Here is a 25,890-nt window from a genome sequence, read left to right on the forward strand (position 1 = left end):
AAGTCTTACCCTTGCAAAGTTTTCCTGACACGTGAGATTTTCCATTTTGCTACACTTCATCTACTGCAGTTCAAAAAGCCCAGTTTTGTAACGCTCTTGGAGAGCACGTGATACTGTTTTGTCATAAATACTAGCATTTATTTCTGTGATGAAACTTAGTAACTTGTGATTACACCTATATGCCCATGAACCAAAATGGGGGTTACGCCATTTTTATTCAGAATAGTGTGTTCCAATTAAGGCCAGATGGAAGGAAGATAAAGCAACAGCACCACAGAGGATATTGTATGTGAACCCTTTAACCCAAGCTCCTTGGGAGAACCAAAGAAAACTCAATCTGAAGATGATGCACATTTAGCATTTGGAAGGTGGGGTGAGAGCCTTAGGTTCTTTAGCTTGCAACAGAAGTTTAACAGCAACAGATTCATGCTTAGGCCCTGTAAAAGAACATGACACCAGCTTCCCACAGACTGACAGCCTGTCATAAAGTAATGGTAATAGTGCCCTGTATATACACAAGAACTTTTCCATATCCTTCTAGAAAGAGACTGCTAAGAGACGCTTAGAGGCAGCATTAATTCTTCTTTCTGTCAGAAGACAGAAAAAAGTAAAATGTAAAAAAAAAAAAAAAGAACAAATGAAAGCATGAGCTGTGCCTCATATACAACTGAGACAAGACTAAAATTTTTGTTTGTTTGTTTGGCTTTATTTGGTCTTACTTTTTGGTGCCCACTCTATCTATAACCTATGAGCATTCTTGGCACAGCACTTTTCACAGGTCGTTTTAACGTCAAGGAAGTCTAATGGAAAGAGCTGAAACGTGGTGATGCTCTGTTTAAATTTGACCTAAATATTGCCTTGTACCTGCTGCTGCTGCATGATACTACTGTTGTTGTTATGTTACAAGACTACTGCTTAAAACCATATCCTCTGTTCTAAGCATCTGAAAATATCATCTGTGTCCTTCATTTCCCCCTGCCTGGGTCTCATGATTTCTTATAATTGTTTGTTTGCTGTCCTAATCCAGTCCAAGGCACAGATACATGTGGGAAAATGTGGCTTAACCAACTAACTGCAACATCAAAACCGATCCTGGTCTCTGAAGTGACTTCTTATGATGAAATTGGAACCAACTTTGGTGTACTTCACCAAGGGTTTATGGAAGTCTGTTGCAGTTACTCTCTGTTAAGTGCCATTCATTACTCTGGAGGGTACTCATACTTGCACTCGCAGCCAAAGAGCAATAGCTTATGATTGCGGGGCCCCAAATCTATTCCAGTCAGTGCCAGACATGGGACACTAGCATTCTTGAATATGAGAATTAAATAAGTAACTTAGATTTTATTTTTTAAATCACTTATCAAAAGAATCTGGGAGCACGCTGCTCAAGGTCTCCTGGGAACAATGCAAGATCATTTTTCATTTCTCTGCAATTCCCCCACATGTGCTCACTCCCTTAAAGAGACTGCAAGGAAAAGGAGCAATATTGATATTCTCCTTTATGTGCCTTACAGAAAAGGAATTAAGTGCAACCATTGTAATGGCATTATTAATTTCTGAAGAAGTTTGTGGTATGTTTGAACAGGGTATCCTTTCTAAACATAGTACTTGAAAATCATCCCAAAGACACCCTCTGTTGTTCGTACCCCCCAGAACGGTCAGCATTTCAGTAAGAGCCATTCTTCACTGATGCTACCTTTTTGGAGCCCTTTCTCATTGTTTTGTAGTTCTCAGCGCACACTGAATGCAATAGTCTGATAACACCACACTGTAGCCTTTTTTTTTTTTTTAGCAAAATTACATTTTAGAAATGAAATTAAACCAAGAAGCAGGGGCAACAGACATACCATACTCAAAATATCATTTAAATAACAAGTTAACGTGATCTCAAAAACCACTAAAGAGTTATCTAGCTTTAACTGCACAGAGCACAGGTTAAACTAACAGTCTAATGTTACCAAACGTACTTCCTGTTGCCTCCTCTCCTTCACTCACCCACTCATTCCCCATTTAATCCCCTCCCCATCCACATGCCAGAAATGTAAGAGCTTTGAGAATGTGATGCAAATGTTTTGTAAATTAACTGAACTTCAAGGCTCTCAAGCTTTTATTAAAGACTGACATATCATGAATATTTTATATTCATTCAAGAAGCTACCCAAATTGAAGTTCCTATTCACATTCCACATAGGTATTTACCTGTATTTCATGTTTACATGTTCAGTAAAAACAAAAAAAGAGTGCATGTTCATTTGTATACCTGTGTTTTTAAACTAGTGCCATACAGAAGCACTAACATAAATATCGTGCGTACAATTTCCAGTAAAAGTACACATAGGTTAAAAATAGTTTTTTAAAGGTATAATGAGATGTGCTCCTTACATGACATACAATTAAATCAATATCGTAATTAAAAACAAATAAACAAACAAACAAAAAAACAGTATATTGTGAAAGATCTATTCTCATCCCACTCATGCATTTTTCAAAAACTGAGAAATAAATAGTTAGAATGTATAAAATCTACAAGCTGACAAAAACTAAGGGATTTTTCTAAGGTGATCAGACAACTGCACAAACCTTGTTTTTCTTTTACAGGAAGACAAAAACAATCTCATTATATTATGCAGTTAATTCATGTTCACATTCACGTTTAGCACAAAATTAGGATTTTAATAGCACTGCCTTTAAAAAAAAAACATATTTTAATAAGAGAAATGTGAGCAGGAAAAATGTACAACCATTTTTATCCAAAACAAAGGCATCCTAAAAAGTCACATACAATTACCTCAATGAAGAATTAAGTGAAGAACCAGTGCAAATACATCTTAATTTTAAACTACAAAGTCGTAAACAATGTATTCTCATTTTTTGCCATACATTGTCATGTAGGATATACTTCGTTGTATTATAATCTCAGGAAAGCATAAGCACTTACTAGAATCTATTGCCATTTGTTCAAAGTTTGATTCTAGGGTTTCACTTTTAAAGACAAAGACAGCTGATTCTCCCCCCTCCCGCCCTCCTCCTGCATGCCTCCCCCTCCTGCATGAAGCGTCTCCAATTCATTTCTCATAAAGGAACTTACAATATTTTACGTCTGAGGCACCCAACGCGTTTCCTTCTGCAAAGCTCAGAATTCTGACTTCGCTTTGCTAACATGCATTTACAAAGACAAAACAAAGCACAGCAAACCACTTACCCTCTTTAGCCACGTGAAGTGCTTGTAAATATCAATCTCACCATCCATGCTTTGGGCCCATCTCAGCAGTCACATTCCCAGGGTTAAAAGAAACTTTTGGAAACAAGCGCACTGCTTTGTTCTACAGGATATAGCTGTGACTTCTTCCCCTTTCAACCCCTCAGCTTCTGAAGTCTTGAATGTATGTTCGCATTTCAAGCTAAATCTACTGCCTCTGTCCCAGTCTTATCCCAAATGCTTCTCACAGATGTATATACAACGCACAACTGTATAAACTTCAGACTCTCCCCCAAACATCTGGTTTTTTTAAACAGCAGATCGGTTAGCAACGAGAACAACGTAACTCTAAAAACATCAAAAATATAACTTGCTAAATGATATTTAAAAAAGATCTTTCAAGAACAGTATAAATCTGCAGAAACTGTTCTCTTTTAATGTTGAATAACAAGCTAAAATTATTAAGCTGTCACTGAGAAACTATTTTCAAGTAATGCTTTCCCTGGCTTTCTGTTTCAAGAGAGGCTGGAACTCATTACCAAAGACCCCCTATTTCCTGTCTCTGTTTTACTCCCTGTTTATCGTAACACGACTCAGACTTCTTGGTTTATTTCAGGCCCAGACTAAAACTAAAAATAAGTTCTGCTCTTTGAATTACTTGCCTGTCCTCACAAAAAACATTATAAAAGAGAAGGAATTCAAGGACGATCCTGTGGATAAGTTAATTATTCCATAAACACTGCCAGAGAGGCAGTTTTCCATCTTAACAAAAGACGACGGTACCCTTCTAAGATTTTTATCTGCTGAAGCTGAAGTCTCATAGCATGGCAATGTTTCAAACTTGAACACCAGGATAATAAATGCATATGCAAAGCAAAACTCCAGCAAAGCAGGGAAGTTTAAAAGTACTCCCTGTTACTGCGGTGTCCTCTAGTGCCTCCACACAGTAGTTATGATTATGTTCTATTTTTTCCCAATAAACTCCAGTTTCCAACTTTGTTTGGTCTTAAACTGTACATCTGATTGTTCCATATATGAAGACAACGGATTAGGCAATGCCTATTAAGACTAAAATGCAGCTGTCCCCATAGGATTTTCGTGATGATCTCAGAACATTTACTTAGCTCCACATTTTCCTCAGTTCCTACAGCCAAACACATTCTCTCGTTTAAGAAAAAGTACAAGAATTTGGAAGAGCCATTGTCAAAGCTGCCCATCATTCTAATGCTATATGCAAAGAACTCAAAGTCTGAAACTGTATAATGCCCTGAAAAACAGTGATTAAAAGGACCTGTCACACTTACCTATATATCCACTCTCCAAACTGTGGAGGTTTCTACAAGGTATGTGGGGTTTTACTGTTTCAGCATTCATGATCTTTTTTACCTGATGCATATCTTTTTAGGATCTTCCAAGTCACAAGCAGGGATGGATATAAACCTAGACTACCAGCCTTCTTTAAGTAACATATGGTTATATGTTATATGGTAATAAACACATGAAGTCACATGGCAGGAAAAATATGAAAATACTTCAAAAAAATATCACTACAGGTCTTTTAAAAGTGCTAATATAACTAAAATCACCACTAAACATAAGAAGGTAAAAGAAATATCTGTTTCCAAAAGAGAAGCATACCACAAGACAACATCTGCAGAGAACTCGGGTTGCTCTGTACATAGAATGTACTTACTCTACATTGGTTGTAGAAGTTTTTATACTGTATTAATGTTGATGAGATAAGCACTTTCTTGAATAGTTCATGTCACCTGGCAAAAGCCTTAGTATATTGTCTATTTTGCGTTGAAAAAAAATCTTAAAAATTATTTAAGATGCTCTCAATATAGTACATTCTCTATCTGTGATACTGTCTCTCACAGCTGACAAACTGAAGACTGAATGGGGGTTCTCTTGAGATTAAAACATAACTCCCTACAGATTAAACCTTTTTTTTTTTTCCCTAGAAAACTAGTTACCTGATTACAGAGAATAGCAAACGCATCAAACTATCTCAGATCTCTGCATATCCCATATCAGCACCACTAGAGTCTCAAGTTCCTTATTTCATCCATTTCAAAACAGAGGCTGTAAGATTTATTTCAGGTTTATTTAGGGAAGGGGAGGATCATACTCCCTTAAAATGTTCCAACACACACCATCTTTTAATGATTTTGTTTTTAATTAAAAAAATAAAAACTAAAAGAAAATTGTATTATTCCACTTTTGGTGCCTCAGTGTAGCATCTGCAATTAGGTGAACATCGATTTCTCCTATTAAAAGCATTTTAAATGACAAACATACCTTCTTTTCCCCTTGTCATTTGTCCTGGATTTCATGCAAAGGCACTTGATTTTGTTACAGTCGTTCTTCCTGATTAAAAGGTAAATGTGGCTGAATTTTCTGCATCTTATCAGCTATGAATGTTGACAACACACATTCCAGACAGTCACGTGTTCCACGTGTTCACTTTTAGCCTGTCACCTGCATGCTGAACTTTATGTTCTGCTTGAGCTTTGGCCTGGAAAAGTTTTAGGCACCAACTGAATGCAAATCGATTGCCCCAGATTCACTTAGAATATTTTCCCATTTCTCTGGAAAAACAGTTCTTTTTTTTTTTTTTTTTTTCCTCTGGGCAGTGTGAAAATATGGAAAATATGTTGCAATGTGAGGATTGCTTCATTGGGTTACCACTGTGTTTAAAAAAAAAAGTGGGAGAAGGAAATCGATGTTTATACATAGTTCTTCACTGAGCACTAATGTCTAATTCAATGGAGAACTGAAGCCAAACCAAAATAAAAAATAAAAGATAATCCCCCCAGTATCACCAATATCCCCCAATACCACCATGCTCATATGACACCCCAAGGAGAGAGAATGATCTAGCTACTCACTCCCAGGAATTAACATTAAGCTTTTCCTTCATCCATCACTCTGGGCTCTTCCCAATCCTAATGTCTGAACTGCCTTGGAAACAAAGGGATTAGGACCAGATTTTATCCAGGAAAAAATTCCTCAAAATGCCAATTCATACACCTGTTATTCTCATACTGCAGAAAAATGTGAGAACTTGAGAGTGAAGACAGACAGAAAAAAAATGAAAATAAACCTGCACAAGAATACATGTGAAAAGAAATTCAGACCATTTGTGAAAAAGACAATAGCACTGGAAATCCTTTTTACACGGTGAGGAATGGTTTCAGAAATCTAGATGAAGCACTTCCTGAGTCTTAAGAGTCTTAATCATGATGAACTGATAATGCCTAAGGGACAGAGGAAGGTGAGAATCTTTGAAAAAAGGGAAAGCAAGCAAGTAAACAACTACTGCATTTTGTATATGAACATATTTGCTTTACTTGTGATAATTAAAAAACAACACCGCAATGAAATAAAGCAAACTAACAACAACAACAAAAAAACAACACAACAACAACAAAACACCATACTGGGAAAGACTAGGAATCATTTTACATAGACACATGAATAAATATTCCTCTCCCAGCATAAAATGCACTCAATACAAATGGCTTAAATCAGATTAAAATATGTATTTTAGAAAAATAAATCATAATTAGATGGCCATTATTTTCAAGCCATTATTGTTGCATATTCGGAGGAGAAGGGAGAGGAAAAAAAAAAGTAATACTTCAAACAGGTGCAGACATGTTTGGAGTCATTCCCATCCGCGTGCAGTATGACATCACTTATCTTTTCTGGTTATTGCTCAAATAATAATAATCTGTCTTTCCTTGGCTTGCATAAAGGCAGCATTACCAATACCTTGATGAAGTTGCTGTTTATTAGTTCACTCACAGACATTTGCACATTCTTGGCAGTTGCAAACATTTTTTGCCATATGCTGAAATACTTTTTCCAGCCCAAGCTCTAGAATAACTATAACTTTGCATGAAAAATGTGGATAGTAAGAAACCTGAGTACTATGTTTTGGCCTAAAAACTAGAAAATATTTTTTTTACATAGTAGGACAGTAAAATCACTGTGAACACTACCTGGCCCCTACCTCCCTAACAAATTGCTACAGTCAAGAAAGGGATACATTGGCACATAAAGAAAATATTTATAGAAATGTATTCAAATTTTACCACACAACAATTACAATAATTGAGGTCTAGTTTTCAGCCTGAAAAGTTTCAATGCACTCCCGAAATTATTAAATTTGCACTAAATCAGTATATGAAATATTTGAAGCAGGTTATTTACCAAATAACTGTACACGCATCAACATTACCAGGTAACATTTTGCCTCTTCCAGTACAACCTATATTTAAGTTTCCCAGACGTTTAAATTTCAGAATGGAAAAAATCATTAATAAACCAAAGCAGAATAAGCTGCAGATAAATCCTTGCATTCCTTATTCCTGATAATCAATAGACAAATAAGAGCTTAATTATTTTCTTCTTAAGCATTTCATTAATTCAGGAAAACAAAGCACACGCTTATCTACCTACACAGCTGAGTAACATGCCATCATACTGTATGCTATTTTATATACGCAAAGTCTAAAATAACTATAATTTGTTTCATTCCTGAAAGATCATGAAACCTGAAAATGTTTAGTCATATTTTAAATAAGTATAGTTAACTACTTTTACTACCATTATTAGCATACTATTTCAAAAAGAGCATGAAGTACTTTTGTTGTGAAGTATATTATTGCTATCTTTGTCATTAATGATAATATCTCATTTGCAAAATGTAAACTTACTAAAATTTTGTGAAATCTGAATAAAGGTTACATACAGAAATACTTCAAGATTATGTCCTTCCTTCATCTAATGTTCAAATAATCCTCCAAAATCAATACAGGACTTTTAAAAAGAAACTTTTACCCCTAGGTTCTTTACATGGATATTACCTTATATCTTATCTGTTATCACAATTGTTTAGTTAAATAATTGTCTCTTACCAATCCTCTGTTAATTATTTGATGGAAAGCATTTTCAGATGTTACCTCTAGCTACACTTAGAACATTAGGTACTTCATAGCATTTACATTTATATGTTAATATTTGTTAAATTAATGCAGTGTATCGCATTTCAAATAATGAAAAACAATGAAGCTGGAAATTAAATGACAGAATATAACGTGCAATGTAAAACAGTCACCATCCATAACATTAGACACAAAAGAAAAGGCAAACGTGATACTCAGCTGCTTAGTGCAAAGGCACTGATGTCAGCAGCCAAAGGAGTCCTACACAAATGGAGTTCTAGATAATATGAATAAATCGCATTCATCCTTTTGAAGGCTAATATGCAATTTCTGTATACAATCATGGCTTCCAACGGAGTAGATCCCTAATACCTCTGACAATATCAATGTGTGCATAGCTCACGTAGGTGATGATTGCCCCCAAGGGCTGAACTTCACAATATGTTATTAGGCTACCTTGAAATCTTGGAAAACTTAACATATAAAAATAGGCCTTGCTATTATAACAGGAATACCACCTTTTTTCCACGAGCACTCTAAGCCTACGGCCATAACACTGTTCAATCACTTCAATCAAAAGTTGGCTCTGTTCAGTATTATTGGTCATTACATGGGCGCAAGAAATTGCAGAAAACTAACCCCACCATGTCATTTTAAGAAATCGACCTAAACCAGCCCTACTGACTGCAAAGCTATTTTAATCTTGTTTTAGTTCATGCAGAGAAAACTTTCCTACCTCTGCTAAACATCTACTATGGAGAGCAGTCACTGTCAGAGAGCATAAGGCTGGCTCACAAACAACGATAGAATGTTAAAAATAAAATAATAATAATCATCCTGGTTTAGATAAATTCCATGCGAGCCATGTGCACCCCCCTTTCCACTGACTCCAAGGCATTCTCTAGTATGCATAAATCGCTGGACATATGAAGGACACTGCTGCTTCCTGTGTGCTGTGAATTGCTCTAACATGCTTTGGGAACTCTGAGAGGACAAGATCTTCCAGTTCAGGGCTTCCTTGCATCATCAAGTGATTGAAAAAGAGCTGGAGCACAGCAGAGGACCGGATCATTCAAATTACGACTTGGACTACTGCTCAGTAAACATATCCATCCAATATTTCAAGCTGGCAAAATAAATATGAATGTATACAGAATGACTGCTTTTCTACACTGTCCCAAGCAGGCTTTGCTGGTACATTTTCAATTTAACATGTGCTAATACCAATCGGTAATGGGAAGATTCAGTTATATATAGCTCCATCGTGCCTCTCAACAGATGAGTCCTGCAGTCAAATCTACCAGGAGATAAATGTACTGGCTTTAACTGGCATTGCTCAGAACATATTCTCTTCCCACTCAGCTGTTACTGAGGAGTTCTACTGATGCATACATTTAATACTTCTGTTTTTAGCAGCAATATCTTACATTCCAATTAAATATTTATACAGTGCTTCTAAGAACTTCTTGTAACCACAATTGTTTGCAAGCAAGTATGATTTTTTTTTTAAACTAGCAGAGGATGTTACTATTATACCCCTTCTTTATAAAAGCATTCGTGTGCCCTGTATTGCAGTCATTTTCCGCCTGTGTTCTAGGCAGATAACTCTAAAATGAGTCCTAGACAGAAGTGAAGAGACTAGTGATTATGTTTCAGCAGAGCACTTTAACACATGCCTAAAATGCGTTTTTACACCATAAATTACACCAAGCCAGAATTATGAACTGGGGTTCACTATTTTAATCCAAGTCCCTGTGAACACACTGGAGGAAAGACATCCTTGATTTTAACAGACAGTGGAAACAATCTTCTGAATATTAATCATGAATAAGGGACAATCAAGTCTAAGAAATTTATCCTACTCCTGCTAACAAGTCTGTTTTTATCACAGCAAAAACAGCATGAAATGAGACAAAGCACAGCGTGTATCGTAAGGCAAATGACGTCATTTCATCAAATTACTACATGTTACTCTACTACTGCATCCTATCTTTTCCTCTTCCTGCTTCCACAAATTTAGAACATTTAGAAAGATTTTCAGAATTAAGCTTCTGAGAAAAAAACAAACAAAAAAACCCTATAAGCAGGGAAATACTAATGAGTTTTCAAGAACCAGTATTTTAAGGGTCAGTATAAAAAGCTACACAGTGAAGCAGCTTAAATTAAATACAGACATTCCATTGGAAGGAAGATCATGCTTTGCAATCATGGAAATGAGGCTTTCACTCATGTTTAAAATTATTTTAGGACCACCGTAAGAACATTATGGTTCATCTTTACTCAGAAATGGGTTCAAGAAAGATGTAGAAATAAATACAAGAATTAACAGCATAGACATTCATCTAGAGATCTGAAATGAAACTGTCTATAAATCTATTCTTTCTTAGCTCACCAAGTCAAACAGTCAGTTGTTACTGCAGCAGTTAATTTTTAATGCTGAAATTACTACCTGCTTTGTGATATGTCATGTGGTCACTGGCAGTACTAAAATATTTAACAAGAAGTAGTGAAACCACACAGAAAATTGTTCTATACAAAGTTTCCATGATAATCCTTTCAAGTCTCCATGATTATCTTGTGTCCTTTTTCCTCAGTTTTCAAGGCCAAAAAAATTACAAACATATAGCACGCAAAGTTCTTCAGTAGTTAAAAGCGTACTATTAATGATGCTTTATTCTATTTTTTGCTTTGTTAAAAGATTTGTGCTTTTCTGAAGTTGCAGAAACTGTTATATCCTCATTCTATTATGTGTAGTAACAGTCTATCTAAATTCAGTGCGAACTCTGTCATACCTGCTTCATCTATCTCAAATCAGTGGCAGTGAGGTTACTGTGCCCAGCTATACTGTAAACTCAAGAATCCGATGTTCACAGATACCAGACCACAGAAACTCAAAAAGGAGCCTTAGCCAAAAGCATACACTTAGTTCCACAAACGGTGCGTGCTTCTTCCTCTTTCTTAAGGGATTGTAGATGATAAACACAAAATCTAACTCCATCTGAAACACTAAATCACTACCAAAGGTTCCATTAAAAAAAAAAAAAAAGGGAATAAAATAAATAAAATAGATGCTCTCAAAAGAGGAAGTAAGCAAGGTAGCATCAGGCAGGAAATACAAAGTGTGAAGTTTTCACACCCAAGGCAGATCTGAATTTTCCCACACCTTTGGTATTTGCACCTATAGCAGATAGACCAAGGCATGTAACAAAATTGTTTAAGAACTAGCAACCGAACCCCAAACACAACTTGGTGATATTTCATGTCTGATAAAGGTACCAAACTACGGCACTAAGGGAAGGTAAGACTTTAGTCCCACCACCGATAGTGTTTGTAATCATCACAGGAACTTCCTGACTGATCAGCAATAGGTCTGCGTGTCTCAAAGCTGAGGGAAAGGCTAAACTCCACAGCCTTATTTATTTAAACGCTAGGTGTAGTTCAGCGCAATAAGTGGCAATTACCAAAGCTGCAAAGATACTTGAATTATAAGGCCAAGGAGCAGTTTTCTGTAGAAAGTATTTGCTCCTTTCTAGTACAATTGGGCTAGATGGTAGTTCTCAGATAAGACCCAAACACAAAAACAATACAAAGAAGGTTCATTCACTTGCTGTCTAACTTGCAATACCTACCGTTGCTGAGTGTCACAAACAGAACCAGTAGACAGCTATGCTCTGTGTCAAAGAGCTTTCAGAGCTGAATTAGGTTTTGATGATTGCTAATGATGAAGGAGCACACAAAAATATTTGGGACTTCCATTCCATACTTCTGCTTAAACCAAAATGCTAGCTAGGAAATGCACCTGTTTGACTCTGTTCAGACAGACCTAATCTTGAACCCCCTTTCTGAGTCCCCTTTCTGCTGCTTCCCAGAAAAGCCAATAGAGGGCAGTAGTTTCAGTTACTGGCAAAGAGGAGCCGTATTTTCAATGTATGACCTGAAGGTGGAAGGTTTGCATCCAGTATTTTTGTAAAAATTATGGTTTGATTCAGTTCCTTTATCCTTTTTTTTCCTTTTCTCTTATTTTTTGCTCTTATTTGCAGATAAAGTACTACATGCTATGTTCTGTTAATAACAACTCTACCTCAGAATAAGAGAAGAGTTCTGTCCACACAACAAATTCTGAAATTTTTAAAAGCTTACATTAAGCCCTTTACAGAAAAATTAATGTTCTTTCAACCAGAGAATCATAGATTCATAAAAGATCCCGCGTTGGAAGGGACCCTCAAGGATCATTGAGTCCAGCCCTGGACTACACAGGACCACCCAAAAATCAGACCCTATGTCTGAGAGCATTGCCCAAATGCTTCTTGAACTCCGGCAGGCTCGATGCTGTGACCGCTGCCCCAGGGAACCTGTTCCAGTGCCCAGCAACCCTCTCAGTGAAGAGTTTTTCCTGATATCCAGCCTGAACTTCTCCTGAATTATATAGGGATGAAAACACTAAAAAGCTACCATGTTATCTCTCTGCAAAAAGCTGATACAAGACATACAAAAGCAGCCAGAAATGCTATCATACTCTTTCTGCTAATAGACCCATATATTTTTAATTAAACGGATTATTTTGATTTGTTTGGTGGTTATTTTTGAAAAGTTCTGTGATGATTTTAGGTAACTCCCTCCCCAATCACAAAGACATACATGTACTTTAGGATGAAGTTTTACAGACACAAACTCAATCTGTCTTTTTAACTAAAAGTCAGCGAGCAAAACAAATTCAGTTTGTTCACCATAAGGCACATGTTCTTGTTTGCATACTTGATTATGCATTGCAGCTGCAATCATTTTTAATACAATTTCCAAACATGCTTTTAAGTGAAGAAGGACCATAAAATGACACATTCTTTCCCTGAAAGGAGGATGTTTATTGCTTTTAAAATTTATGTCAGATTACTATTTGTGTTTTTGGTGTCTAATGTATTCCCAGTGAAGGTAAAATGAGAATATTTTTGGCCTCCCCTATTCCCATATAACGTTGGAATCAATGCAATTACTGTGTTCTCTAAAATCAGTGGCTTATTCACTACAAGTTACAGCAGCCACCAGTATGAGCTTCAAAAGAAGGTGCATGGACCCCCCCCAAAATAAATACATGTGGAATTAATCACCCACAAAAGAAAATCCCCTTCCAACCTAACCCATAAAAGCTCTTAAAAAAATCCACTTTAGAGTGAAGGCTAATAATTCACTACAAAGAGAATGCTTGGAAGAGACAGTTGCAAATTTCGCTTGAGAGCCTCTGGCATATTCTACATAATAGATGTCTGTTTTCTGGTGGGGTTTTTAGTTTATTATTATTATTATTGTTTTTATTATTAGTAGTAGTATTTTTTCCAACGTGGGGTGCTTGTACCATCCACACTTGGAAAAATACCCTCTGTAAGGACAACTGTTAAGATAGGTATGTGAGTGTAAACAAGTGAGTGCAACACCCAAAACCATCTAAACGGGTGTTTGCTCAAAACTGCTCACACCAAAGGGGAGATGGCCATCAGCTGAAATTTACACTAATAATAAGGGAATTACAGACAGTCTTTTGAAATGATTGAGTCAGTTCAAAAAAGAAGTAAAAAAGAAGCGTGAAAAATACCAGGACAAAGGGTATAAGAATAACAGAGCAACAGTCAGAACCTGGTTTGATGCTGCCAGAAGCCACTCCAGCAGCACAGCAACCTCTGTTTATGTCTGACAAAGCACCTCCCTGTTGGAGGCTGAATATTCTGACACTTAGCAGTTGCAACAACTGAGGACCCGTGTACATGACCTCATGGGTGCTTGCTCACCAGTACATGGGTTATGGGGTACGACATGAGCTTTTTTCACACATAAAAGCTAAAGCACCCACGTGTCCAATAGGTGATATGTTTTAACAGGGGAACCCAGCATGTAACCAACATTGTCTGTGAGAGCAGAAATAGTGCGTGTAATTGTGAATGTGTGTGTGCATGTGTATGTGATTAATTTTTTTTGGAATTAGTTACAGAACTCAATGTATAAATCTGAAGGTGTCCTTAACATTTCGTTAGTATCTAACATTCCAGTTTATTTGTTGTATTGCCGATGTTGATCCTAAGTATATAGTTCATTGAATTCTAGTTATTACATCTTTAATAAATCAACAAACTCCTTCAATCCCGATTTATTTAAACTATGTGGATTGGGCTTTTTTTTGTGACACTCCAACATTTCATAAACAGTACTGATCATAAATTTTGAGCCTTCCCATGTGAATGGATTCACTGAGCTGGAGTTCTCATTCTCTATAGCTTACCATGTTGACTATTCTTTTTCACATATGATTTACTACATTTCACAGCTCTGAGTTGTAAGCAAGGATTTTTCAGAACGGGAATTAACTTTGAAATTAAAAAATAAAATTCATTTCAATGAACTGAGCTGAATTTTATCAGAATTCTTCTTAATTTCCAATCTAAACTCCTGCTTGTCAATGGAAAAAGCTCTTACATATCTGAAGTCCGTGGAAGTTGTGTGCATGATTACAAATGGTTTGGATTTTTAAAATATATAAAAGAGGACTAATTCACACTCTAAGCTGGAGATACAAATTCACAGATTACTAGTAATTTTGTAATAAAAGTCACTGCTACTATGCATATAAATGTCTTTAGAATAAGTGCAGAATTTGTCAATACAGAACAGCACACAATATTTTAAGAACACAGTGATCTCAACATACTGCACTAGAGATACACCATACCACCAGTTTTCCCATTCTGTTGGTTCTGAATCCAGACTGCCCAACTGCTTTATCAAATGAATACTACTCTTGATGCGCTAGACAAGACTTCAAGGACATCAATAAATTGCAGCTCTCTGAGGGAACTGAGGTTTCTGTTTTGGCAACTTTCCCATGAAAAAGAAGAAATACACATATACAGAATAATAGAGTAGTCAAAATATCAAGTGCTACCTACTTCACAGAACTGAAAAGCTAACTTAATATCTCTGCAACAAAGGAGCCAAAAGCGAGACCACCAGATTCAAACTCTTCAACCCAGACGTTCAGGACCAACTGCGGTGTGAGCAATATTAAAAATGTATCTTTCATGCACTAAAATTATAGTTTACTGATTGCAAAGCTTTGAAAAGGCATAAACATTTCTGCAAAGGCAGGAATTCAGTAGGAGCTGGTCTGAGGATCTGGACTCCAAATCTAATAGTGTAAATCCAAACATTTAAACATTTGCCTCCACCTCTCTCACTTTCAAATCTGATAACAAATTCTCATTCCTTTCTTTCATATGGTCTGAAACAGGATTTTCCAGCCATAAACCTGCATTGTGCAGATAATGTCAACAAACCAGTTGACAAGTCCAAAAAGAAACTACTAGTCCAACAAGATTAGTTTACTATAGGCATAAGGTATCTATAGCAGATAGTAAACACTGAACCAAAAACTAGAGTCACAACTGTGTAAGAGCAACATGCAGTGACAAAGTCAGAAGAAAATCCATTCATCTAGAATTGAGAAAGCAATAGGTAGTGTCTTGTCTTTAGGAAACCACCATTCACTTGCAATAGCAGGCTTGGTGAGGAGTGTTCTGGTTGGGCCTGCTATCTTCCCTGACTTTATGTCCAATGGGTCTCTCCTTGTAAGGTCTATCTGAATATCTGCTCCTTATACGGATAACCTTAAATCTTTTCCAATATAGCCAAGTGTTTATTCCCCATCTATCCCAATATAAATGTCTCACACACAGAAGCTAATGATTTTCTGCATTTACTACCACTGCCTGGTGTACAAGATACTTTGGAGATTTAAAACACCAATAGCTAAAGGCAATGGAAACATAGCAAGGAAAATGATAGGGGAGAATCATCCATATTTTTCCTACTTCTTTCATCAAACAATGTCATCAAATTCCAAATTGGTGGTTTAAAAATGAAAAATTTTATATAAAATATACTTGTGTGCTACCTCCAGCAAAGGATGAACAAAACCCAAATAAAACCAAAAAAACTTTTCTAAAACTTTGTCTTCACTATCTTTTCTCTTGCCCACACAAAATAAGGTCCTCTACCACCTTCTTATACTCCCACCTCTGCATTGCTTTAGTAATCATCTCAAAAAGCAGTAATACCCTCAGCTTTCTATGATTGCTTACCATCCACTGCAGTTCTCATAAAATGGGGATTTCAGTCATTATACAAATAACTAAAGTATCAAAATACTTGATCTAATGCTATTTCAAACAAAATGAAAAAGCTGTAAATAACTACTCACCAGATTCTCTTCAAACCACTCTCTTATACACACTGCTGTGGCCCCTGGAATTTGATTTCGCAATGCTTCTTTCTCTTGCGGATCCTCTAACATTTCCAATGCCATCTTTAGATCTTCCAAGAGGTGTAAAATTTGAAATGTGCCCAAGTATACTGACGGAGCAGGTGACACAATATCATAAGCACCATTAGCATACTCTGCAGCTGACTTTGTACCTAAACCAAGAAAAAACAGGAGAGTCTGATTTTAAAGAAGTGACAAACGTATAGCTAGTACACACATTTAGACTTCAAATGCTGATAAAGTATCAATATTTCCATTAAGGTTTAGAAATACTCAAGATAGCCACTAGATAAATAACGAGCACTTGAGAGGTATATAAAATCATATTTAAAAATGAATTGCAACCTAGACAGCCTTTGCAATGTCTGTTAAATTACAAACTCCAAAACCTTACTACAAATCACCTGTAGTTTTCTATGGTTGCCATGAGATGTCACTACCTTCTCAGCTACACTGAAGTCTCCACACAGAGCAGTGCTTCGCAAGCAACACAAGTCAAGATTCACACAGCCCTCTGACAAGAAACTTAAATGAAAATAGACTGTATTACCAGAAGCGGAAAAATATGTAACCTTGGGCAGGTTTAAAACACTTCCCACAGAGAACAAACCGACAGAAGTTAGCAACAAAAATATTTGATCAAGCTTTGCTAGCTCTCCAAATCATAAAAAAACCTCTAAAACACAGATACCCCCGCCATACCTTCAGCAGCAACATTCTTTTCACCAGAGCAATAAGAACAGCAAACACATCTCAATAAACATATATATTTATATTTCTAAATAAATTCTAGAAATAAATTCTAACTTTTTTTTTTTTTTTTGGTGTCTGCTTCAATGTCTGCTTCAATTCAGTTCTCTTCAATATCTTTATCGATGATCTGGATGAGGGGATCAAGTGCACCCTCAGTAAGTTTGCAGACGACACCAAGTTAGGTGCGTGTGTCGATCTGTTCAAGGGTAGGAAGGCTCTGCAGGAGGATCTGGATAGGCTGGACCGATGGGCTGAGGCCAGCTGTATGAAGTTCAACAAGGCCAAGTGCCGGGTCCTGCATCTGGGGCGTAACAACCCCAAGCAGCGCTACAGGCTGGGAGATGAGTGGTTAGAAAGCTGCCTGGCCAAGAAGGACCTGGGAGTATTGGTTGATGGTCGGCTGAATCTGAGCCAGCAGTGTGCTCAGGTGGCCAAGAAGGCCAACAGCATCCTGGCTTGCATAAGAAATGTGTGTGTGTGTGTGGCCAGCAGGGCTAGGGAAGAGATTGTCCCCCTGTACTCGGCTCTGGTGAGGCCGCACCTCGAGTACTGTGTTCAGTTTTGGGCCCCTTGCTACAAGAAGGACATGGAGGTGCTCGAGAGAGTCCAGAGAAGGGCAACAAAGCTGGTGAGGGGTCTTACGAGGAGCGGCTGAGGGAGCCGGGATTGTTCAGCCTGGAGAAGGAGGAGGCTCAGGGGCGACCTCATCGCTCTCTACAGGTACCTTAAAGGAGGCTGTAGTGAGATGGGGACTGGTCTATTCTCCCACGTGCCTGGTGACAGGATGAGGGGGAATGGGCTAAAGTTGCACCAGGGGAGGTTTAGGTTGGATGTTAGGAAGAACTTCTTTACTGAAAGGGTTGTTAGGCATTGGAATGGGCTGCCCAGGGAGGTGGTTGAGTCACCATCCCTGGAGGTCTTTAAAAGACATTTAGATGTAGAGCTTAGTGATATGGTTTAGTGGAGGACTTGTTAGTGTTAGGTCAGGGGTTGGACTAGGTGATCTTGGAGGTCTCTTCCAACCTAGATGATTCTGTGATTCTGTAATGGGCTGTCTTTGTTCTAACCTACATTTCAGACCTTTGCTTTCATTTAACATTTGTTTCTTTAACAACCAGTGAGATGGAAAACTTCTATTTGCCTTACTTTTTACTTTTTTTTTTTTGTTGTTATTTACAATTCATTGCCTTGTGTACATAATAGATTGTATTCATGCACCTCTTCATTCCTGTTCTCTTTTGCGTAAGCAATCCCCTTTTTCCCCTTATTTGACTTCACGGGAGATTTTCTAGGCTTTTGATCATTCTTACTGTCTTTCTCTTAATCCTCCCATTTTGTAATATGCTTTACAGATGTATATTAGATCCACAAAGCATGTAGTATTCCTTAGAACACTCTGTCATTGATCCATACAAGGTGACTATAATAATCTCTATACTATTGTTAGTTTAATCCTCTGTTTAGCATCACTTACATCTTAGACTGTAGTTATGAAAGGAACTAAAGTCTTCATTGAGATTTGAAAAATTTTTTGCTAAGTTTTTTCCTGAGCTGATGTATTTAATTTGAAACCCAGATGTATGACTAATTCAAGTTTCCCTCTTCATCGCACCCTATTTTGCATTAATCAGTGTTAGTTTGGCTGTTATGGTTATTTATTTACTCTGATTCTGACAATACAGGCTGTTTGAACACAATGAACCTAATGGTATTTACATAGAGCCTGACATAGTATTTTGGGAATATAACTCACAAACTCATTAACGCTCCAGGTCCAAGTACACTTGAATATACCTAGATTAGCTTTTAGCCAAAATGCTAACTGATCATTTAATCCCAATATTGTTTGCCATTTCAGTCAGTTTTCAATCTAAGAGAATATTTTGTCTCTCATTTTGTGAACACTTAACATTACAAAAAGCTTTAGGAAAAACTCTAAATAGTATTAACCAGATGTTCATCTTCAACCACTGCTTTAATGACATGAAGAATTCTATCAGATCAATTACCTATGCAGAAGATAGTGTGGTTTTAATTCTACTGTACCATTTGTGTGTTCGTGCAAAATAATCCCTGGAAGTTTCTGAAGTTTTGCAAGGCTCAGTAATAGGGATTGTTTTGGGGGTTGTTTGGGTTTGTTTGTTTGTTTTAAAGCAATACACTTATTTTCACTAACTATTTCACATACTGTAAACTATTTCCAAACCCAGATTATCCCATTTAATTCTATTCACTTGTTTTGCTTATGAGTTTAATACCTCAGTTGCAAGATCTCATCTTAGGTTCCGTCTGTGACCACGTCCAAGATAAAGTTTCTTCAATACCCAGTGCTACAAAAGACAATTTCATCTCTTAAATCAACCTAGTCTTCCTGATTTTTTTCCCTTTTGAGGAAAGGATCACCTACCTGTTTTGCTGGATATGAGTATTCTAACCACTAGAAGATATTTTCTTGTTTATTTCTATACTCTCAGCTATCTAAGCAAGCTTAGTATTTCCTGTTTATGTACTTTCTAATGCAGTTTAATATTAGCAACAAATATAGCAGATTTGCAAATTGTGCGCAAGAGCCATTTGCATCACATAACCTCTTAAATCTTTTAATTTGGTAAAAGGGGCTCACTGTTTACTTTCCAAAAGAGATGCACACACAAACTAAAATCTGGCATTGTCTTAATTAATACCGATGCCACTTTTAGGGGTGTGGTTTCCTTTGCTATTGACGTTAGGACTTTTAGTTTTCTCACTTTTCCATTTGAAAAATTCCATGCTAAAATTTTATGTCTTTTTGTTTAGCAAGTACTTTTCACACCAGAAAAGCAGACAGGATCCAAAGTTACTTCATAGTCAGCCTTTGTAGGTACCTCTTCAATGAGCTGGCAATTTAAAATAGATATGGAATGAGTCAAACAATGGTAAAGAAACAAACTGAGTTCTACTCATAGATGTATAGCGTTCTGCTATAGTGTTATGTTATGTATATCAATACTTTTTATATACAAACTAGACAAAACAGATACAGACAAGAGAGAAACAAACAAAAATCCATACAATCCCAATAAAAATCCAAACAAACTTTCAGGCCCACTATCAATATTTCAGGTACAAAGTAGAAACCACGATCTTCAAGATAAGTACAGATTTTAAACAATTGTTCTGGGTTTAAATTAATTACGTTAGGTAGTTAGACAATTTGTACAACTTATACAAGTTATGTGCAACTTTCTTGAGGATGGTACTTGTATCATCTTCTCTCAGCATCTAAATGCCTTTATTTGACTTTATCACACCACTAGAAAGTAAACAAAAACATATACACACACTTTTTAATCCTGATAAGCAAAAGAACTTAAGAAACTTAAGTACTTAAGAAACTCAGTTCTATAAATGTAAAAAAAATTCCCAAGTGCTGCAGCACAGACAGGGTCAGCCAGGAATTCTACATTATCTGATTTCCTGAACCCGGGCACACTCCATATGCATACTTCAGTTATCCTAAGAACTTCAACTGACTATTCAGACCATGAGGACGCTAAGTCCCACTGCTTTACATAGAGGTAGAAGGTTATCATCTCAACAGAACTCCCCAAAATTGAGTCCATGTGTAAAGCACATACAGTGAATTTCCATAGTAGTGATCTGAGTTGAAACTTGAGGTCAGTCCAGTATTTCTTAGGGACACTTGGGAGATGGCAATATATTTTTACCAGGAAAGAACAACAACTTGATGTCTAGTGATTGAGAAAAAAGTCAAGTTCAGAATTTTCAGGTTTTTAGTTAGGTTTCTTTTCCTGCCTCAAGTTTTCCTCTATGTAATTTAGCATGAACTAAGAAATAAAAAGCTAGAAGGAGGAAATGTATTTCTGTCTATTACTAACAAAAAGAAATGCAACAAATAAAAATCAAAGATATTCTTATGGTAAGCTCATGTTCCATGAATTACCTAACAACATAAAAAAAGCTGGTGTATCTTAGAACTTACTCCATATTTATGACTGGAAGTTCATTTTGAGCATAAATAGCACAGGATTTTAGGAACTGCAGAAGACAGTAAAGATACTTCAAAGTTTTCCTAGCTAATAATGGTAAATACGGCAAAGTGTTTTGTTTGTTTAAATGAATACAGATGTAACGAACTTACAAGTGAACTGTCTGTAAATTATTAAATGCACTGGTTCCATTAGAACTGGAAAGGAAAAATCTATCTTTGATTAATACCAACTAAATTAAATGAAGGAAGTAGAGACTGAAAGGTTAGATTTCATTTATGACTAAATCTCTCAACTGGAATTATTATCCATGAAAAAAATATTTAAAAAATATCAGAACTATTTGAGATTTATGTTTAGACTTTAAAAAGTAGGTGCTGATGAGAAAAGAACGTACTTGCATCTGATACGGTCGGGGAAACACACATGCACACAAGCAAACAAACAAAACACATCTGTTCTCTCTTTTAATCACCATGAAGTGAATACAGGGTATTCATTCTGAGATACGCTGAAGATTCTAGTTCTCGGCAATCAAAACCACTACCTTCAAGTCACTGCGATTACAAATATGTTCAATTAAACCAAGACTTAAAAATGCTTGCTGGATTGGGACCAGAGTTCTCAGCAAAAGCTACGAAGCCCTCCCATGAGCAACTCTCCTTGTTTGGAATGGGAGCTACTTACAGATATCAGTGCATCACTAAGAGAACACAACCCTTACCGCCTCCCAATCAAATACACACATATACTCTTCCCTTGTGATATTATTATTATTTTTTAACTGCTTTGCCATGAATTGCTACTGTAGTTGCTTTCATTCTCCTGACTGAAATGGAAAAATAAAGAATTCCTCTGAAGGCAACAACTAATGCACTTTATACTAGGTAAAGGAGTGACATGAATGCAGAAATGCAAGGGAGTTCAGCTCAATAGCTTAGCTCAAAAAGCTTCCTGTTTTACTGCTTAAACCTATGATTCATTTGAATTTATTTCTCCTATTTGCTTTCCATATAGTTTCATATTAAATAGTATATGTATTGTTCAACAGAAGTACAAGAACACACCCTGAAAAACAGAACTAAAACTGTGTAGGAGTAAATATTTACATTTCTTTGCATTAGTTTAAATCTTCACATCATCAGGCTGCAAAGTACATTAAATTTTACCACCGGACAGTGAGAACCTGGATCTCCTTGCAGACTGATACAAAAAAAGAGATGCCACAGCGCAAACAGAACACTACAAATTATCAATAAACTCTCCTCGACAGCAATGAGTTTGTATCTGGCTTTAGGATAGGCAACTGAAGTGGGGAAGAATATGGTTCATCCACTAGAATTTTATTGATACTCAGGAAAAATGAGTGCAGTTTTGAATTCCTGCAAAAAGATTCATTGTATGGTCTTAAGCAAGTCAAAGTTTTCCTTTAGCTCTCTCTCTCTTCCCCCCCCCCCTCCCCCCAGTGGTAAACAGGGCACAGGGGGAATCTTTTGTCATCATATTTATATAAAACTCAACACCATGGTTTCCTAGTGTACTACTGGAGCACAATTAATCATCACAAGTGTCCACTTCAGAGGAGGGAAAAAAAGAAACGTATTTGACAAAGACATTCCAAGCTGCTGAATTCTGTCTTTCCCATACAGACAGTGGTTGAAGGAGGTTAAAAGTTGCTATATACTACATGTATTTTAGAAAGAACAACATAACTAATGAAAAAAGGAAAACAACTTAAAGTTACACATTTGGGTTACACATTGACCATGCAAGTACGTTTGGTGTTCAAAGTTTCTTGCAATTAACTGAACGGCTTCAAAGGAAAGTTCCTTTTGGGCAAATACATAAACTATTTCAAAAGCAACACTATTTGATGCTTGTAAAAATATATTACTAAAGGTAAGAATCAGAAAATCTTGCCAGTTTGAAAATCCATTCTCCTCAGCTTATGTTATAGACATTTATCCATCTTTCATCACTTTTAGCAGTTAAATCTCTCACTTTTCCTTGCCCCTTTACTTCCACTCCACTGCATTCTTCCGTATAATCTCAGTCTTTTCCCTCCAAAATTGCCTGAGATATAAAAAATAAAAAACACTCCTGGTAATATAAAACTCAACCAACAGTGGTTTACAAAGAGATTTTCCTAAAACTGCTGAGATTTTAGTCCGGAAAACAGGAAAAAAAACCAACATAACAAAACAAAAAAAAACAGCAAACAAACAAAAACGCACCAAACCCAAATGCCAACACTTGGAAAAAAAAAAAAAAGACACAAAACCAACAAAACTCCAAAGTTAATTCTACACTGCAGTACAGATGGCTTTATAGAAAGCTGAAATACTCATATGTAACAGTTTTGATATTTATTCTAATCACTGTTGGTCAAAACTATAAACACACATTTTCTCTGGACTTTCAGTCAATCATCATTATACTGCTATAGAACTTTTTTTTTTTACCTGAATTTTTACTCAATGAGCATATAGGTTGTCCAAGTTCTACAAAGCATAATTGTCTTTTGAAGTTCAAGTCTCTTCTTTTCATGAAGATAGCCCTGAAAACTTGAATTTATGTAAAATACTATTAAGGTCTGGATGGAACATAACTCAGCGTCCTCGGTCCTAAGTCGTCTGTTAAAGGAGTGAAGAGGTTGTTCACACAATCCTGTCTTCTAATACAGTAATGCAAAATACATCACAAATGGTGCGTTTTGAATCATAGCTCATATTAGCTGCTCCTCAAATCTCTGCTGTTAGATCTTTAACTACAGTGAACAGTAACAGTTAAGCTGGATTAGCAGGAAGCCCTGGAAAAATGTTTCCAAGACTAGAAATGCTAATGACTACATTCAGATGCAAGTTTCATGTAGCTTGGGTGATTTTCATCTGAGTTTTATTTACAACCACACGCAGAATCCTTTCGACAATTTTCAAGAACTGTCTATAATTTCATATGCAAATTATGTATGTAATTACTCAGCCTTTTTCCTTTTACATGCTTATGGACTTTAAGCACTGATGTACAGCACATTAGGCACTGTATACACAGCTGCAACAAAAATATCTCCCTTATCCAGAAGGACAAGCTAAGCAGCCTTACAGCTGGTCAAAAAAGGAGGATGGATTTTGCAGCTATGGTGGAGATCTAGCAAAGTTAAGACAACAGAAATCTTAATGCTATATTTGAGGTAAAGTATCCATTGCATGGGAAAGACAAAAATCAACCAATTTTATTAAAGGAAAAGAACAACAAATACTTGCAGCAATTTTTTCCCTGCTGAACTATTTCTCCATAGGTATATCCACAAAAAAAAAAAAAAAAAAGAAAAAAAGTGTGTTTAGGGCCAGTGAAACTAGTAGTCTAATTAAAAGTGTTGCGAATTGATAAGTACCTCTTTTTAGTAAAGCATTCTGAATTGTTTGTAGTAAGTCACTGGTAACATGAATGCTGTTTCATGAAAAGACGGCTCTCTGAAAGCACAAGGAAAATAACAGCATTCAGTTCGTAAGAAAATAAAAACATCGTTTCATAAAAATCACACTATTCTGATTTTCAAAAAGAATTTTTTGAATCAATTTAATTGCCTAAAGTAGGAAATAGACAAGCCATAATTCTGAATTTAAATAAAGTCTGTGTTTGATAAAACTTGCTTCAATTGAAATCTTAGAAATCTGTTCACTAGCATATTAAACAACCAAGTGACTCATGTACTGAAGAACATATTACACCATATAAACCACAAAAGAACCTCTGTGTCTCAGATTTTCAATTGTATGGGGTTATGACCATCATAGTTTAACTGCCTTTCTTTGCTACAGACTGTATCTGAAGCTATTTACGTTTCTGTTTCTTTCCCACCCTTTGCTGCTATGCCAATGGAATTTGAAGTCATCATACTCTGAAGCCAATTTCAATCTTTCCTCTTCAAACCTAACTTTCTGAAACTTTGCAAGGCAAACTGCGGGATATCATTTCTATCAGTTTGAGTAGTAGAGATAAAGTGGTTTTAATATCAGAGACATATATTCAAATATTGGTAGGCAAGTTCTGCCATTCCACAGTGGCATAACCATTCCAGCAACCCTTCTAAAGAATTACAGCTGAAGAGCAATACTGTCAGAACTATGACACTAATAGGAATTTCAGCACATAGGGACTACTCTTCAGTAAAAATCATTTTGAGCTGCGATACTGAATGGCACACTTCAATTACAAAGCTGCAATAAAATATGGACAGATACACAGAGTTCTAAAGCAGACATTGCAGACAAACGCAATGCAGTAGTGCAGTTCTGGTATGTTGTCATAGGTGTCTAGCTCACAGATGTATTTTTATCTTGTATTGACAGACCTGCTTATCTGTAGTCAAAGATAAATTAAAATATTTCAGTAACAAAGATTTCTATATTTTGAATTAATTTTAATGCTTTTTTTCCAAGAAATCTTCTAATTTTGCTGTATTGCTGGAAAGACAGGAATACTTGCAAGGGAAATCAAAGACCAACTTGATCACAAAGGACAACTTTGTCTTTTACAAAAGCAGATGTTTAGAGTTGTTTTGTGCAAGTTCTTTAAGTGTTTATAGGAAACAAGTTCTCAATGTTCGTGAGCTCCGTAAGATTTTGTAGTATGGACCTGTTTACAGAGCGAATCCATCAGTACTACAAACAGGATTCGGGGGTCTTGATT

The 25,890-nt window shown here is 36.4% G+C and overlaps 1 protein-coding gene across 20 annotated transcripts in view; it reads right to left on the minus strand.

Annotated features, from left to right (window-relative positions):
• The window catches only part of PPFIBP2 (PPFIA binding protein 2), a 111,765-nt gene that overhangs the window by 54,366 nt on the left and 31,509 nt on the right, over positions 1 to 25,890 (minus strand). For 14 of the 20 annotated variants that reach the window (XM_048070044.2, XM_048070040.2, XM_048070043.2 and 11 more), the window contains one exon: positions 16,394 to 16,608. In XM_048070044.2, the coding sequence (XP_047926001.2) occupies positions 16,394 to 16,608 (215 nt within the window). Of the gene's footprint in view, positions 1 to 3,088; positions 3,108 to 3,202; positions 4,002 to 5,500; positions 5,604 to 16,393; positions 16,609 to 23,660; positions 23,832 to 24,592; positions 24,672 to 25,890 lie in introns of those variants that run through there. The other 6 variants (XM_066997902.1, XM_066997907.1, XM_048070054.2 and 3 more) reach the window with 6 other exon arrangements.

The sequence above is a fragment of the Anser cygnoides genome, chromosome 5 (genome assembly GCF_040182565.1).
Source record: "Anser cygnoides isolate HZ-2024a breed goose chromosome 5, Taihu_goose_T2T_genome, whole genome shotgun sequence".
NCBI lineage: Eukaryota > Metazoa > Chordata > Aves > Anseriformes > Anatidae > Anser > Anser cygnoides.